The sequence below is a fragment of the Thunnus maccoyii genome, chromosome 7, assembly GCF_910596095.1.
Source record: "Thunnus maccoyii chromosome 7, fThuMac1.1, whole genome shotgun sequence".
Classification (NCBI taxonomy): domain Eukaryota; kingdom Metazoa; phylum Chordata; class Actinopteri; order Scombriformes; family Scombridae; genus Thunnus; species Thunnus maccoyii.
Window position 1 is genome coordinate 7243303 of NC_056539.1, and position 16893 is coordinate 7260195.

The window sequence follows — 16893 nt, forward strand, 5'->3', positions numbered from 1 at the left end:
TGCTCAACCTGCAGACCAGCGCTTACATCCGCAAAAAGATACACTTTGTCCTTTCTTGCTGTTTTGGTTTTTGCCTGCTTCATATTAGTGCAGGCTGTTTGGTCACCACGTCTCTGAGAAGTACTGGTGGCCTATTTACTGTCATGTACCGGGGGATCTAATTATATCCCACCATAAATTATAATGTAACGACCATTAAATAGGTCAAATGATTAATTTGTACTCTACATTTTTTAATACAATTATTATATCAATTTTTAACAATGACATTTCATCAGTGGTAACTATACACTCACTCAAGTGCTGTGCTTGTACAATTTTGAGGTACTACTTTATACTTCCATTTTACCACATTTCAGAGGGAAATATTGAAGTTTTGAATCCAAGTCAGCAGTTCTCAAACTTTTTCACGTCAAGTAGCCCTAAACTGACAAAAACCACAGACCCCCATCTGATAAGATTTTTGCTTTTAGATGTTTTATTACAGAAAGTGTATGGAACCCACAACCAACATAGCCATACATTCTGTCATTGTGTTACTTCTGGATGGAAGTATAGTGAAAATAAATTATTCCTCTTTTTGCTGGGCACCCCCTGGAACCCCCTTAAGGACCCCGGGAGGTACCTAGACCCTACTTTGAGAACCACTACATTAGACAGCTTGTTAGTAGTAACTTTGCAGATTCAGATTTTACACATGAAAATATGTTCAGTATATAAAATATTTGAGGGAGGAGCACTGCACACAGACTTGTTTGTTTCATCGACTTCTTTATTTAAACAGCATTGTGCTGAATCAAAGCCAAACATTTGGACCTATGCTTTCATCAGGGGCCAAACAGGAACACTGGGTTGAAAACCACTTTTTATATATTTCCAAAGATTATAAAATATGACACAATATAATGGATTAAAGCACCAAGTACTGCACAAAGGGGTTACAATTCGCTCCACCCTGATCAGCCACAAGATTAACATTCTGTTTGTACATTAATACATAATATAAATAATAAAATAAAACATATATAATAATTAGACCTCTGATATGGGCAACCCTGCATCATAAGCACTTTTACCTAAGTAACATTTTAAATGCAGGACTCTCACATGTAGTGTATGTTTACATGATCATTTTTGCTAGTTTTATTTAATTAAAAGACCTGAATACTTCATCCACCACTGCTTTTCAAGCCTCTGATTCAGTTTTAGCCATCTCTATCTGATCTCTTTGATTTGATCGTTACTTTTTGTTTATTTGATTGGATTCCCATTAGCTTCCCTCTCCCATATCTTTGCTAATCTCTTATAATCCTTGGTCCAAATAGTGAGATAAAAAGGGATATAACAAAAGCAACTAACATCTATATAGGCCTCAAACAGGATCAAGGAATTTGAATCAAATTAAATCGACAGAAAACTCAAATACATAATAATCAAGATAAATGATACAGCACATGGTCACTGTGGGAGAATGAAAGACTGGTGGTTAATGGTTGACAGCAATACAGTCAATGATTGCTGACAGTGAAATTTATGGACAAAATTTAGGAATAACCAAGATAACGTGAGACCAAGGAACCTATAAAACATGATAAGCCACGTTGGTCTTGAGGATATTTAAACGTTCCTCAAAGTTGATGGTAGTTCATCTGGTAGTTACTGGTAGTTTAGTGGTGGTTACTGGTGGTAACTGGTTCCTTTCTATGGAGCCTCTGTATATAGTCATGTAGTAAAAGGTTTGGCGTTGCGCTTTAAAGAAAGTTGATCTATATTGTGAGTTAGAGTTAAGTGTCTCTAAGAACGTTGTTGAAGAAGAGCAACTGGAGTGTGATTTATTCTTGACTGAGAGCCATGACACCCTATTAATGTCTGCATTACTGTCAGTAGAATTAGTACAGTATGGACAAAAACAAAGTAATTTGGCTCGAAGGACTGTTTATAAACCATATCACTCATAATAAGATAAGACTAACAAACTTATTACTTCTTTGATAACTTCATGGGTGACAAAGGTTGGATATTTCCTGCTGAGTGCAACACAACACCTCTTCTCATTCACACAATAATCTGTCAGTATGTTTTTACAAAGACAGAAGAGGATCAACAGTGACTTTCTCTAGTTTGGATTCTTGTTTAGAGCTGCTGTTACCGCCCTGTTACTGATCCACACAGATTTAGATTTGTATGTGTAGGCTACAGTATTTAAAATAATGTTGTTTGTTTACTGCTCCTAGTGCATAGCTGTCAGCTGAATAAGTGATACTTCAGTTAACCCATTAGGCTTTACAGATAACATTACCATTAGGTGGTGTTACACGTTGCTTCTGTTTATGACTAACAAAATGATACAGTTTTGGATTGTATTAGTCAAACTGAAGATTTTGGGAATGTCCAATGGAAAAATTACAAACTTACGTAAAGAGGTGCATGTCTGAAAGGGAGTAATGCAGTAGTAAGTGAGTGAAGCAATAAAAAAATGTGTAGTCTGTCATAATCACACATCGATACCCAAAAATAGAAACTTCAGTTGCTTAAAAGTACTGATCAAGCTATTATTCACCAGTAAGCATGTTAGATAACAGTAGCAAAGTCAAATAATTGGATAAATATGACAAGTGATTTTTAGGAAGTAAATGATGCAATAATTTGCTACTTTAACATCAGTAAGGCCCAAAGTAGTAGTAGAGGATAACTAAATAATGGAAGTCCACTTCTTTTTACATGAGTAGAACTGTAGATCTGTGTTGGAAATGACAATAGGTGTCATGTTTGTAAGGCAGTAGCTGAAAATATAACCAAAAAAAGCTATGAGTTTCAGGGTTGTTTACAATTTGCTGCTGTAACTGATGGACTGATGGATGAAGCCTTGGGGAAGCTAGAGAGCAGGAGCTCTGACTGACAGTAATATGTACATCGCTGGAGGGCTGTAACTAAGAGAGAAACAGTCAAAGCACGCCTTCTACTAACTTTGATGCGAGCGAACATTCGAGGCAGATCATCTTACAGCACAGAGGAATGCTCTCAGTCAAGTTTGTGTGAAGCAAACATCCATTTAGCAGAATGCCCTAAACTGAGACATGAGTTCATTTAAGAGCTGATTTATTACCGTCTGTCATCTTTCAAACAAGCTTTACATTACTTATGAAGAGAATAAGGAGTTGGAGTGCTTTTGAATTCATAGCATGCACATGACACATCAAACACTTGCTTGTTTGGACAAGTGTGTTTACATTAAAAATGTCACACAGGTGTATAGGAGTGAAAGGCACTCTGCTTTGTCTGCTGAGTCTAACAATGACTCACACAGTGTAAAGCACAACCTGGTGTGATGAGTGTTTGAGGTTATACAGGGACAGACTTTTGAATTGCTTTTGATTGGGAGAAAAATGTTGATTAATCATATCACACATTTAATGTAGAGGTATCATTCTTAAATTTGTATGACAACAAAAATGGCACTTTAATAGCTTCCCTCTGTAAGTACACGTAGCTTAAAACTGGCAAGAAAACAGACACTGATGTTGTTATCTTTGAGTATGTGTTCAAAAGATATCTTTAAGGGTTAATGGAGATTTTGGCTGACATTTTGAGTTGCCATGCAGGTGTCACTAACCACAACGACTGCATTACATACAGTAGGTGTGACGGTTCCACCACCCTGCATTTGCATGCTGGCTAACTGAAACTAACTGAAATGGAGCCGTTGTTAGTGCTTCTCATGCTATAACAAGTCAAAATGTCACTGTGAGAAAAGTCTATTATAAATTTATAGAAGCTACTTCTATAGGGACTCACTGCCGGGCTGGTGAGAGCAGTTTCTGAAGCTTCCTGCAGAGGGCAGAGGTGTAATAAAATCTCCACTATTGACTGATGGAAAGTTCACAAAGGCCTTCTCTGTGAGCTGCTCTGTAACACAATGGACATATATTATTTCTAAGATACTTCCATTAGCATTTTATCAGAAAACAAATGTACATTTGAATTTGAGACAAGGATTATCTGTATTTTAAATTGAGACACAGAGTGTGGGATATTTCTTAAGATGAGAAGGTGTAAATAGCTTGATGTGACTTTTAATAATGGACAAAATCTGATTAAAGGTTACAAAGCATTAGATGTTTTAGTTTAATACCATAATCAGTTTGATTAACACAGGTGTGTATGAGCTAATATTACTGAGAGGATGCTGAGAAGAAAATGTTTTATCAACTGCTACATGGGACTAACCAACACATGTAGCCTTTTTAACAGCAGACATTTTTAACTTGTCATAACATAAAAAGCGAAGGTGCCACTTATAACATTTATGGTGGCGTCGTTTCATTCAAGTGTCTCAGTAAGCCCAGACAGTGTGACAGTGAGCCAGCATGCACAACATCAACACAGAAATAGAAGTAACTAATTGGAATCATTAATTTAATCATTTACACCTGCGTAAATGTCAAAATGTCCTCTGTGAAAAGGGTTTATTGCAACAAAAACACTGACTAATTACACCTAATCATTCTCAGCTGCTCATAACTGACTGTGGCAAACAGTGCTAATCATGTTAAATTCCATCAGCACAATTTATTATAATGTTATGACATGATAATAGTTTATGAGATGAACAGTATTTTTTCCAAGGCTCCTTGCAGCTCTTTCTTTACGTCTGTGATGCAACATGCTGATACTCCGAGCATCATTTATTTGTGGACGTGCTTGTTTTATGTGACCTCAATTATTGCGAGCTCACTCATTCACATTCACTCTGATTAGACCCTGTATTCACTCTTCACAGTGTCGCTCAGCAGCCTCATGTGGTGCTGCAGAGAATTCAGAATGAATTTCAGCCAACAGAAGGACCAGTCGGCCAATAACATACTCCTGTAATCATGTAATGCACATGTTATTGTGAAGAAGTGTGAATGTAAAGGTGAGCACACATGGACACACAAATACTTGAGCTGTCGACTGGTGATTGCATGCGGGAACAGCATAAGTGTAGCTGATTACAGCACAGGTAAAGATTACTGCACTATTATAGTAATATGAAAACAAACAAAACAGGGAAACAAACAATAATGAAGAGAAATGCTTCTTTTGCAACACAAATTTAATATTATTTATGTACGGCTTCAGAGAGAGGAGAGTTTCAGATGTTCCTCGTGTTTGGCATGACGTCTAGTAAAGGCTCACAAATCACCACTTTTGTCCTTGAGGTTGTTATAGCAACCCTGTGTTAAGTGTTTGGCGGGGGATAAATCGTCCCCTCCGTTTGGAATAAAACAATGACAAGGTACAAGTAATCATCTCCAGCATCTGATGAACAAGGTACAACTCATCAGCACAAGAGGACTCACAGCACTGCTACAGCCACTTAAAATGATACTGCAGTGAGGACACACCTGACTGCCTACTTATTATGTATTCCGTGCTGTAATATCACTGGCATGCATTGCATATTTAGTCCATTTATTTCATTAAAAATATAACTTCATCTTTGGATTTTTTTTTAGTTTAGCTTATATTTAAGATACACAGATTTTACATATTTCTGAAGCCTCCTTTTGTTTTTTGGTGCTCTGACACTGCTTTGATTCACTGAATTATCAGGAAACCAACACTTCCACACACTCTGGATCTCCAAGCACATTTCAAGGATGGGACAGTCTGCACAGCAACAGTGCACAGTGATGTGTTTGTTCTCCACATCCTTGGACACACATTGGCCAGATTCACATACAGAGGCAGCATTTCCATTTAAGGGTCTCATGAGTGACTACTTAACATATTAAAAATATACTTTTGGTGATATTATATATTTATCTTATTGTCGACAAACCCAATGAAATGACTAAAAACAGCAACTAATTGATCCTACAAACATTTTTCCTGTGTAGCCAAAGCCTGATTTATCTTAGCACTCTGTGCCATAGAGCTGCATTGTTATTCATTAAACTATTAAAAACACATCAGTCCCTGTGACAAAGTGGGTGAGACCCCGACATTAGTCCCCATTACATTTGGTATTTCTTTTCATACTTGTCATTCGTTTGTTTAGCCAGTTTATGTAGCAGTGCTTTCACATACTTTTGTTTGTGTTTAGCATTGTTGTTATATTAACATTTATATCTGTATTTCTGGTTTAATGAAGACGAACAAGTATTTAAGTTCACTTATTGTTTATTAATTTAAGTCCTGAGTTTCTTGAATTATAGGTTAGCTTGTGTTTCTTACCACACATACCATGCTTTCCAGGGGTCAAAGGAGGAGTCACACAATGGCTTCCTGATTTTAAACTCTTGTTGACATCACCAGTGATGTCATGGGTTAGACCAAGTATGGGGGGGTTTATTTTACTTAGTAAAATGTTTGGTTTAGTATCTATAAGATTTGTTCTTATTTTGGCTTGTAATGAGGATTATGTGGTTGTGTTAACAATGTTAACTGATACAAGTAGCATTGTTGTTTATCTGTTATAAGTGGGAGAATGAAACACTCCTGCAAGAAGGATGGTTCTGCCTACATAGATTGGAGGGCATATTTACAGGAGAGTTGTTGGTTTGAGACAGAGCAGAAATGAAAGGATGTCTGTGTAGCTGTGTACACATGAGCATTCCTAAGTTTGAGTTGTCCCAAATTAAGCCAAGTCAAAAAGTTTTGGGTTTTTTTGTATGTTTTTGGTCAAATGGGTCAGAATAAATCACATTTTTTTTGTAATTCAACAAGTCACTGAGTCTGCCTCCTACCACCTTCCTAGCCACTCTGGTCAGGCTTCCCCACAGTCCCACAAACACTGTCTTACTGCTGTAAATATTTGCTTGTGCATCAAATCTGTGACTGAAAATAGTCCAACAAATACACCATTTACTCCAGTTGTTTCAGGAAATTGAGTTTTTTTTTAATTATGTGTTCATGACCAGTTTTTAAATGTTCACATCTTCATCCTGTCCAGCACAAAACTGCAAAGTTAGTAACTAGCTAATGAACATAGTGGAGCATTTAGCAGCTAAAGTTCTCTCAGGAGTCGGTGGAGACCAAAGCTAAAAGGACTTTAAATATTGGACTCACATTGACCAACTGGTCAGAAATATGAATCAAAATTAACACTCTTGTTGCTTTGTGTCTGCTGGATGTGTAAACGTGGACAACTGTTTGCAACACGTTAGCTATATCAAATATGTCAATTATGTGTTTAGAGCTTCTTTCCTCTGGTCCCAAGTGGCCAAAGAATCAGTTAAGGCAGGTTTAAATAAGTCAGAACATCAATTGATGAACTCTGGCAAATTGGGCAAATCTTCTTCCATCCATCAGCGGTCAGTCTCCAGACATTATACTCATTACAACTCAGGATTTTGCAGAGAAAATACATAATCTGATGGGATTTGACTGAGCCTATGACTAAAAACATAAAAAGCACACATTTTCATTCTGTAATGAACCTCTGAATTGCTGCCCAAATCTTGATTTTTTCCAGCTATTCAAATATTTGAATTGTAATTCAAATAATCAGCAATACACTTTGTTTATCAGGCTAATTCTGTGGTGTGTTTTGGTACTTCAGCCGCTGCACACAAACCCAGCCCTTCTCCTTTCCTGCTGTCTGCTGTTGTTGTTCACCTGCTCTCTGATCATGACCACATCCTGGCCTCATGCCCGTTGTACAGCTTTGCCTTGTTGTCCCGTGGTGCTCTGCATCTTCTGCATGATCAATGACAATATCAAGTCCATACTTGATCTAGAGTGAGTATACAAAAGCAGACAGACCAGGTGAATACAGGCATACGCCACAGTGCTTAATTAATTTACTACATTTACTCCACGTTATACTCTGTGCATTTAAAGTTGAGCTCACAGCGAGCGTGCTGCCAGCTGGTGATCGGTCCCGATTAGAGACTCATCACATCAGTTTGGATGCAGCTCATTGTTGAATGGATGAGGGTTACAAATGAAGGGGATGCAGAGTCTGATTGACTTGGAAATGCATGAGGAAGCCATCATGCAGGACACAATTGTTGCACTGTGTCATGGTGCACTCTGGGAAAGCCAGGGTTTAGGATACGGTAATTACCATGTGCCTTCTGGCAGACATGTAAAGAGGCTTTCAATAGATCTCTATGCACCTGGAGCCGATCCTAAACCTAATGAGGTTTGGAGAAGGGGAGAGTGATTGGTTGGCTGCTTCTTGATTTTTTTTCACCACAGCAGCATTCAGTTAAAATTGGGCACTCAAAAAAATTAGTAGCATTAGCTTTATGCTACTTCATAACTAAAAATAATGTTTCATCAATGGCAATTGATTTGAGGTAGCCCAGACTCTCACATAGACATTTATATCATCTGCTAAAAACTACTCAGCTCTGTAACCACTGAATCTAAATTTCATCTGATGGTCTTCTCATATAATCTCTAGTAATCTTGCTTTTAATTTGACAAGCTTACATTATTAATTTCTAGTTGACATTGTGGGTGTATGTGATGTGCTACTGTGTGTAGCTTTGTATTTTGTATACTGTGTCCTGTGTGTTTTTTGCTTTGTACTGTTTGCTATTGTGCTGTTATATTTTTTATTTGTAAGGGACTGCAGATGAAAATTAGTTTTAAAGCTAACTCTGGTGCAGTACATCATATGTTAACATTTATGTTTAAAACCGTATTGTCCCAATAAATACAATACAATATAATTTCCAGAACTTTACCCAAAAAGAAAAAGATCCAAGTCATATATTCAGATTTTTGTGTCAGTTTCACTATGATCACATGTAATCAAATATATAAGTAATCAACCAAATGATCAAAAATAAAAGTGCAGTACCATTCATTTTGGTCTTTTCATTATTGTATTACAGTCGTAGTAGTATTTTGAACAGCAATGACCCAACACCTACTTAAGAGGATACTTACAAGCTTCAACATGTTGCATTCAAAGTAAATTTAGGAGTAAATTCAAGTAAATTCCACATATTGAGAAACAACATGTGGAGAAGGCTCTGTATACTGTATAAGCACCTTTTCTGTATATCCAGTACACTGTTTCTATTAATGGATTGCCTAAACCCACTCTCAGTGAGGACAATCCTAAAGTCTATTACGGTGCTAATTCCCTCCAGTTTGAGATGACAGATGCACAAAAAAAACATCATCAGAGTTTGCAGCAAAATTGTCCACATATGAATTACAAAGTTGATTTTTAGACCAGATTCTTGAAATATCTCAGTGAATACAGGAAAGTCAAAAACCACATGCCAAATTGATGACCATAGGTATAACTCAGAGCAGCTGGTGTCTGATTGTTTGTGAATTTGTGGCAATATTTACACAAAAGGGAAAATGTTCTACAAAAGTGGCACTTTGCTTCAAGAGACCACATCCATGAGGGGGTATTAGGTGGCTGAAATAGGTACTCAAGTCTAAGCTGGGATTAGCAGTGCAGCTCTGTATATTGCCAAGGGATTTCTCTTTTAACCTTACGCCTTTATGGTGGTGGTGGTGGTGGTGGTGGGGGTGGGGGGAGGCACACTGTGACAATGAGCTGATGGTGACAGGGGAAACATTGTCATGTATAGGATGCTTTTCTCTGACTGCCCTAACTCACATTATTGCTCAAGTGACTAGTGTCCATTTGATATTGCCACTGAAAAGCTATATTACGGTGGATACATCATCTGTCACATCTCATGCTGACATACATTAAGATATAATCTTGGTGCAACAGCAGGTGATCAACAGGTCTGTTTCTGTCATATGAGAACTTGTATGATGTAAAAGAGAAAAACATGTTGCCTCAACTTTGACCAGTTGTTACAAGCATATTTTAATAAAGATGAACTTACAATATGGAGGAAAAAAGATATTTTCTTTATGAGAAACTTTTCATTTTCACTCAAATTGTCTCTCTGAAATAATTAGTTTGGATTAGTTTAACTCAACTGAATTAATATGCTGTAACTGTTGTCATTCATTAATATTTAGCTTTTAACTGCACACACAGCATATAAGATTTTATTTGCTTACTTTAGAGTTTATTTGCCACCGTTATTATTTATCATCCCTACATTTTTCATATATTTGCCTTTTGATTGGTAGATATGAAATGTATTTCATGATCTCTGCAGTCATGTTTGTGTGTGTGTGCTGTGAGTTGGGGATAGTGATGACAGGACTCCTCCCCTTGTCTGATGTGGGACCTGTCAGCTCAGTCTCTCCTCTCTCATCCAGCTCAGCCGCTGCTGCCAATCATGGACAGCCGGTAACGATACTTTTTGGTGACGCTGTGCGCGGACAAAAGGGATCGGAAATATTTCGCTGGAGATAATATTACATTTGTGTTTGGAAGATGGATTTATACAGAAGCAACCAGAGAGGAACTACTTGTTTTATCGTTTTGCAAAACTCATTGTGAGAAGCTTCATCCAGGTGGGTCATCAGCCAACAGCGTTTATTCTGCCATCAGAGACTTCGAGATAGTTTGAATTTCAGATCTAATGGTTAAAAGAAAAATATGTATCACTAAAACCTCCCTGACATATTCTTATAGAGATTTAATCAATCGGTTTCTGTCGTTCTTGAGTTTTAGATGCTATGCAGTTTATCACAGCAGCAGGTGAATGATCGGAGATGCTCAAATATTCCACTAACACCTGTCAAGGCTTTTATATGTTTTGCTCAGGGCATGATGTTGAGGCAACTTATCACTGAGCTAAAATGCTAAAAGTGTTGGCTACAGGGACAACACAGAAAAATGTAAACACGCATGCTCATATTATAAAGCATAATCAAATACTGGAATTCAATTTGACTCATAAGGTTATTTTAAACCTTTAGCAGATGCCAAATATCCAAAAAATAATGTGTTAGTTACACAGTGCATGCAGGAATATAGCCAAGGCTTATTAAAATGTGTGTATTTGTAGGAGATGATGGAGAAACTACCAGTCTATTGAAAATCAGCATCAAATCACCATATCATTTTACATGTGTAACTGGCTTTAATAAGCGTATTGAGCTATTTCTTTAAAGAAAACCAGATAAAGCTAATGGATGCATAACCTCACCACAAGTCTCAAGCCTCTTAGTGGGTCTTGACACCTGTGTGCAGCAGGACATCTAATCTCCAGGAACAAAACCAGCAATAATGTAAACTATGGTTCTGATTTTAAAGAGCAGTTTATTATACACCATTATACACCTTTATACACCGACTAGAGAGCATTGTTACATCAGTATATTCTAAAAATGTTCAAGAAATTTTCAGCATTGGCAGATAATTCAGAAGCTGTTATTTTGCAAATTTTGGGATCAGATTCAAATATCAGATGTTAGTCAGGCTCAGGTTTTGTGCATCAGTAAATTCAGTTCCTGTAAATAGTCACTGGATAAATGAACATATTATAAAGGTATTTTTATGAATTTGTGGTATAATTGAACCAAAAACCTTAATATGTTTTTCTCTCCAAGGTGTTCATTGTAAATATGGATTCTCTGGATGAACAAAACTACAGTGTGGTTCAGAGATGATGATGATGATGATGTAACTCATGTTTAGTGTACAGAAGCAGCGTTGGGTTTACCTTTAGTCATCCTTCAAGCACACAGCTTCAGGATGATTCTGTCAGTGTGATTTAATTTAGTGGGGGTTGGTTAACTCCTTGGTATTAGTACTAATCTACATGTCTGCACGTGTTACAAACATTGGTGTTCCCCAGAGATCCGTGAGTCATTATTTACCAGCAAATTGCTGAACAAACAAATATATATATATACATATATTATAAATATATTATTTCAGGCAAAAAACCCATTAAAACTGTGACCCTTTTAGAATCTTAATTTGGTAGGAAATTCCCAAAGAATGAACTATATCAGAACATAACATTTTTGTAAATGTAATTCCTGGAGACTTTACAGGATCATATGGTAAGGCTGATTGGACTGTTTCTTCAGACTGTACCTTGAAGTGAATAGAGTTACTGTCCTCAGCCACGTACAATTGAACCTGTTCTTTAAGTGGTGCCCTAATAGACTTAACCTGTTGTATACATGACTGAACATAGCAACTCCACTCTAACCATAAGCCATAGCTTAGTTATTTTAAAAACCAGCTGATCACAGAGTGCTATTACCAGAGATCACAGACCGTTCACAGAGAGAGGGCACTGATCCTGTTTAGTGTTAAGGACATAATGAGGATGTATTTTTAGGTGCTACTCTCTGACAGAGAGTGAAGAGTAGTTTTCAGTAAACACATCAACAACATATCTCTCACAAGTGATATTTGGGGAGTTTTATGGGAATAATGAGCAGTGATTAAAGGCAGCATACATGTGTGTTTTGCAGTCATTTTCCAAGTATGTCACTGGTCTCTAAAAAGCATAACAAAGCACGTACATATGCTTAGTTTGACACTAGGCTGTGTTTTCATGTGAGATTTCTGGCCTCATCTGATGTTCTTGCCACAACATGGCAGTCTCTTACGCTGTGTGTTTCTCTGTACCTTTGTGCTCCAGGCCAGCAAAGGCCAAACACGACAACATGGCGAAAATCGGCATCGAAAAATCCTTTTCACCCAGACAGCGGTTGTCCAGCGACACGCCTGATGATGAGCTTGCCGTCATTGAGAATGGGGACAGCAGGTCTGATATCACCACAAAATTCTTAAGATTCAAGTAATGTTAAAACATTAAAGGTGTACTATGAAAGATTTGGCCACCTGCACCAAACAAATAGTGGGCAGCATATCACCAGAAATCACAGTCCATTGAGGTACAAAGTGGCCAGCTGGTTAGCATGCTAACTTCAGTAGATATCTCTACAACACAATACATAGATGTCTTTGACATAATGTCAAAACTAAAATTATGGCCAAATCGTACATAGTGCACCTTTAATCATGTACTGCTTTTAAGGTTTTGATTTCAGGTGCTAGACTGAACACCTCTCTACCATATCAATGCTTTTTGCAATACACTCTATCAAGCAGTCACTCTAGTCACTTGGTAGCTTCTGGTAGAATTTGCACTGATTATTTTTTCCCAACACGATCTTGTCAATGTCACAATTTTTTCCCCACCTGCTGTCTCCCAGAGCTCACTCTCTTTGTGAAGACAACTGTGAAAGAGCGCTGACCTCAGGGTCCCACAGAGATTCATTCACAGGTGCTGGGGCAATGGCCAGGTAAAACAGATCTTAGCGGATATCTATGTATTCTGAATCAGTCTACTCCTAGCCTAGATGGGTGTCACTCTGTACTTCTTTTACCTCCTGCTGACCCTCTAGGCTCTCTTACTTCTTCTTCATGCTGCGGAATTGGGCGTCTCACAGAATGAACCCTGAAGCAGAGAGGCATGACTCTTTCCTTGAGCGTTTCAGAGGCCCTGAGCTCAAAGACATCTCCAGTCGAGAGAGCAATGCCCAGTCTGTGGGTCACAATGATGCACTCCGCAAGAGAAAGTAAGTACTGTACACATGTAGCAGCACTGATGATAGTCAGTGCGTAAAAGGCTAAATTGTCTGCACTCACAAAGACAGTCTTTCAGGTTGTCTTTGCAATTTTTCAAATAAACTCGATAAACCAAACGATGAAGCTACATGACATGAGTAACAACTGGCTCAAACCTTTAATGAACCAAACTGGGCTGCATGGAACTAGAAAAGCATGTTAAAAAGCCAATCACTGTGAGACACTGTGAGGGTTCGCTGTGCAAAAACGTTGTCCTTCATTTCTTTCCAAAGTCATGCCAGTAAGTGGCCGCTAGCTGCTTACAACATGAATAACTGCAACAACACAGACGAGTAAGTGTATGTGTATCTGTGTCAGAAAATAGAACAAAAATAGAAGTAGATTTTTAGAAAAATAAGTCATGGATCATGCTGGATGTCAGGTGCAACTGTGGTATATTCTACACTCAATAGCATAGCTAATAGCATAGAAACATGTTTCCCATGCTCAATTCCTCTTTAGTATCTCCTTAACACCTCCTCAGTCCCTTTGATTGCTTGTGGGAATGTTTTGTTGCAAGTCTTTGTGTAAGCTGTCCTGATTTAGACTTCAGGACTGATAGTGAAGAACTTTTTCTTTAGCAAATAAAAGTTTTCAAGTAGTAAATATTGAAAGGAGACATGAAAATCAGCTGTGTTTTAGTGCCATCTGCTGGACAAATGTGAGACCTCCGCTGGACCTCCCCCCATGTAGTCTAGTAGCCTTCCGACAATCCCTCATAGACCATCTCTGCCCCTTTTTTCACCAACATAAAAACTAAACTTATGATCCATAGCAAAAAAGAGGACAAGAAAGACGAGATTAAAAAAGATGAGAAAAAAGAGGAAGAGAAAAAAGACGAGAAGAAAGACGGGGACAAGAAGGAAGAGGAGAAGAAGGATGAGAAGAAGGATGAGAAAAAGGACGAGAAGAAAGATGATAAGAAGGATGATAAGAAAGATGATAAAAAGAAAGAGGAGCCCCCGTAAGTACTCTATTAGATACAATGAGTCTAGTGGGACATGGAAAGTTAATTACAGAAAACAAACATGTCTGTCTGTTTCACACTGATGTTGAAAAAAATCCATAAAATCTTGCAACAAAATCATTAACGTTGAGTTGTTTTTAGGAAAGAAATCTGGATTATGGATCCAGCTACAGACCAGTATTACAGATGGCTGACCATCATTGCTGGCCCAGTGTTTTACAACCTGATGATGATCGTAACAAGGTAATGTCTACATCACAGGCTTCACAACTTATTCCTCACTCAGTGGGATGTTCACAAAATTTAAAACATCTCCATCTTGTCTTCTAGAGCCTGTTTTAATGAACTCCAGGAGACATATACAAGACTCTGGATATTCTTGGATTACACCTCAGACTTCATCTACTACGCAGACACATTTGTCAGATCCAGGACAGGTCAGATTCTTGAAAATGAAGATATTATTAAGACAGAATTTGTATGTAGAATTATTTTAACCATTTTGTTTCCTCTGTAGTTTTGGCTGCTAATTTTCTGTTTGTTCTTCAGGTTACTTGGAACAAGGCCTGCTGGTTAAAGATGGCAAGAAACTGAGAAGTAAATACAAAACAACATCTCAGTTCAAGTACGATATGATTTCAATGATACCCACTGATCTACTGTTCCTGAAATTCGGATACAACAACCCGGAGTACAGATTTAACCGTCTTTGTAAAATGCCAAGGCTTTTTGAGTTTTTCGAGCGGACAGAAACCAGAACCAGCTTCCCGAACATGTTTCGAATCAGCAATCTCGTACTTTATATCCTCATTATTATCCATTGGAACGCTTGCGTGTTCTTTGCCATTTCAAAAACCATTGGTTTTGGATCGGACACTTGGGTGTATCCCAATATCAGCCACCCAGAGCATGGCCGCTTGGCCAGAAAGTACATCTACTCCCTGTACTGGTCCACGCTGACCCTCACCACCATTGGAGAGACACCTCCACCGGTTAAGGATGTTGAATACCTCTTTGTCATTGCCGATTTCCTCACTGGTGTGCTGATCTTCGCTAGTATCGTTGGTAATGTCGGTGCCATGATCTCCAACATGAACGCCTCTCGTGCTGAGTTCCAGGCAAAGATCGACTCCATAAAGCAGTACATGCAGTTTCGAAAGGTCACCAAAGACCTGGAGGCCAGGGTCATCAAGTGGTTCGACTACCTGTGGACGGAGAAGAAGACCTGTGATGAGAAAGAGGTTTTAAAGAACCTACCAGATAAGCTCAAAGCTGAGATTGCCATCAACGTGCATCTGGACACACTGAAAAAAGTGCGTATTTTCCAGGATTGTGAAGCTGGTTTGCTGATTGAATTAGTGCTCAAGCTGCAGCCACAAGTATTCAGTCCTGGAGATTACATCTGTAAGAAGGGGGATATTGGCAGGGAGATGTACATCATCAAGGAGGGGAAGCTAGCTGTGGTGGCCGATGACGGAGTCACTCAGTTTGTAGTGCTCAGTGATGGTGCATACTTTGGGGAAATCAGTATATTGGGCATCAAGGGCAGTAAGGCAGGCAACAGGAGAACCGCCAACATCAGAAGTGTAGGTTACTCTGATCTCTTTGCCCTGTCCAAAGACGACTTGATGGAAGCGCTCACTGAGTATCCAGATGCAAAGAAGGCTCTAGAGGAGAAAGGGAAAGCCATCCTGATGAAAGACAATCTGATTGATGAAGCGGTCGCTAACGCCGGTGCAGATCCAAAAGACCTGGAAGAGAAGATTTTCAAACTGCAGGGCAACCTGGATGTCATGCAGACCAAGTTTGCCCAGCTCATGGCACAGTTCACCTCCAACCAGTCAAGGATGAAGCAGAGGGTCACTGAGATGGAGAACAAAGTGAAATCCATGAAGCCAGAGGACCTATCTGAAGTGGTGGCCGACAAGGACAAAAAAGTGCAGTAATATGAGACATACCCAAGGACTTTACAGGAAATGAAGGGATTTTTCATTTAGAATAGTAAAATGACAATTTTTAAAGGCCCATGTTTATATCTATTTATACACGTCTATCATCATCCTGTGTCAAACTGTGTACAGTGCATGCAGGAAATATATATTTATGTGTATGCTATGATTGGCTTTCCCTTTGATATTGTCATGAAACTGAGTATGTTGATCAGAAGCTCTCGTGTATGCAAAAAAAAAGGCTTTTCATAGCCTTAGAGTAATGAGGAATGATTTTTTCCCCAGAAAATAACTTGATCCATCTGTAGAGTATAAACTACAACTCACACACAATATTGCAACTGAATATCCATTTGATACTGTAAATATAAATGTACAAATGAATGTGACCTATAAATCTGCAAAGTTATATGTGAATTGACATTAAAATGTTCATATAACAAACACTGTATTTGTCTAATTTGTCATTTTGTAGATAAAAGAAAAAGATCTTTTCT

At 38.3% G+C, this 16893-nt stretch overlaps 1 protein-coding gene across 2 annotated transcripts; it reads left to right on the forward strand.

Annotated features, from left to right (window-relative positions):
• The first annotated feature begins 10201 nt into the window (after positions 1-10201).
• Positions 10202-16807, forward strand: cnga3a (cyclic nucleotide gated channel subunit alpha 3a). Of its 2 annotated transcripts, XM_042417006.1 has the most exons (8): positions 10202-10398; positions 12489-12614; positions 13066-13155; positions 13258-13431; positions 14256-14444; positions 14589-14690; positions 14778-14884; positions 14997-16807. In XM_042417006.1, exons 2-8 carry the CDS (start codon positions 12514-12516, stop codon positions 16391-16393), a joined length of 2160 nt encoding a protein of 719 aa, XP_042272940.1. In that variant the 5' UTR covers positions 10202-10398; positions 12489-12513; the 3' UTR covers positions 16394-16807. The 2 variants fall into 2 exon arrangements, with proteins under 2 accessions (XP_042272940.1, XP_042272941.1); XM_042417007.1 differs by lacking the exon at positions 14256-14444.
• The last annotated feature ends 86 nt before the right edge of the window (positions 16808-16893 follow it).

Excerpts from the sequence above, each read along its gene's own strand:
- cnga3a (XM_042417006.1), top strand. The coding sequence starts at position 12,514 with ATGGCGAAAATCGGCATCGAAAAATCCTTTTCACCCAGACAGCGGTTG. Across the intron at positions 12,615-13,065 it reads ATTGAGAATGGGGACAGCAG|AGCTCACTCTCTTTGTGAAG; the intron begins GTCTGATATCAC and ends GCTGTCTCCCAG. Across the intron at positions 13,432-14,255 it reads GATGCACTCCGCAAGAGAAA|CAAAAAAGAGGACAAGAAAG; the intron begins GTAAGTACTGTA and ends TATGATCCATAG.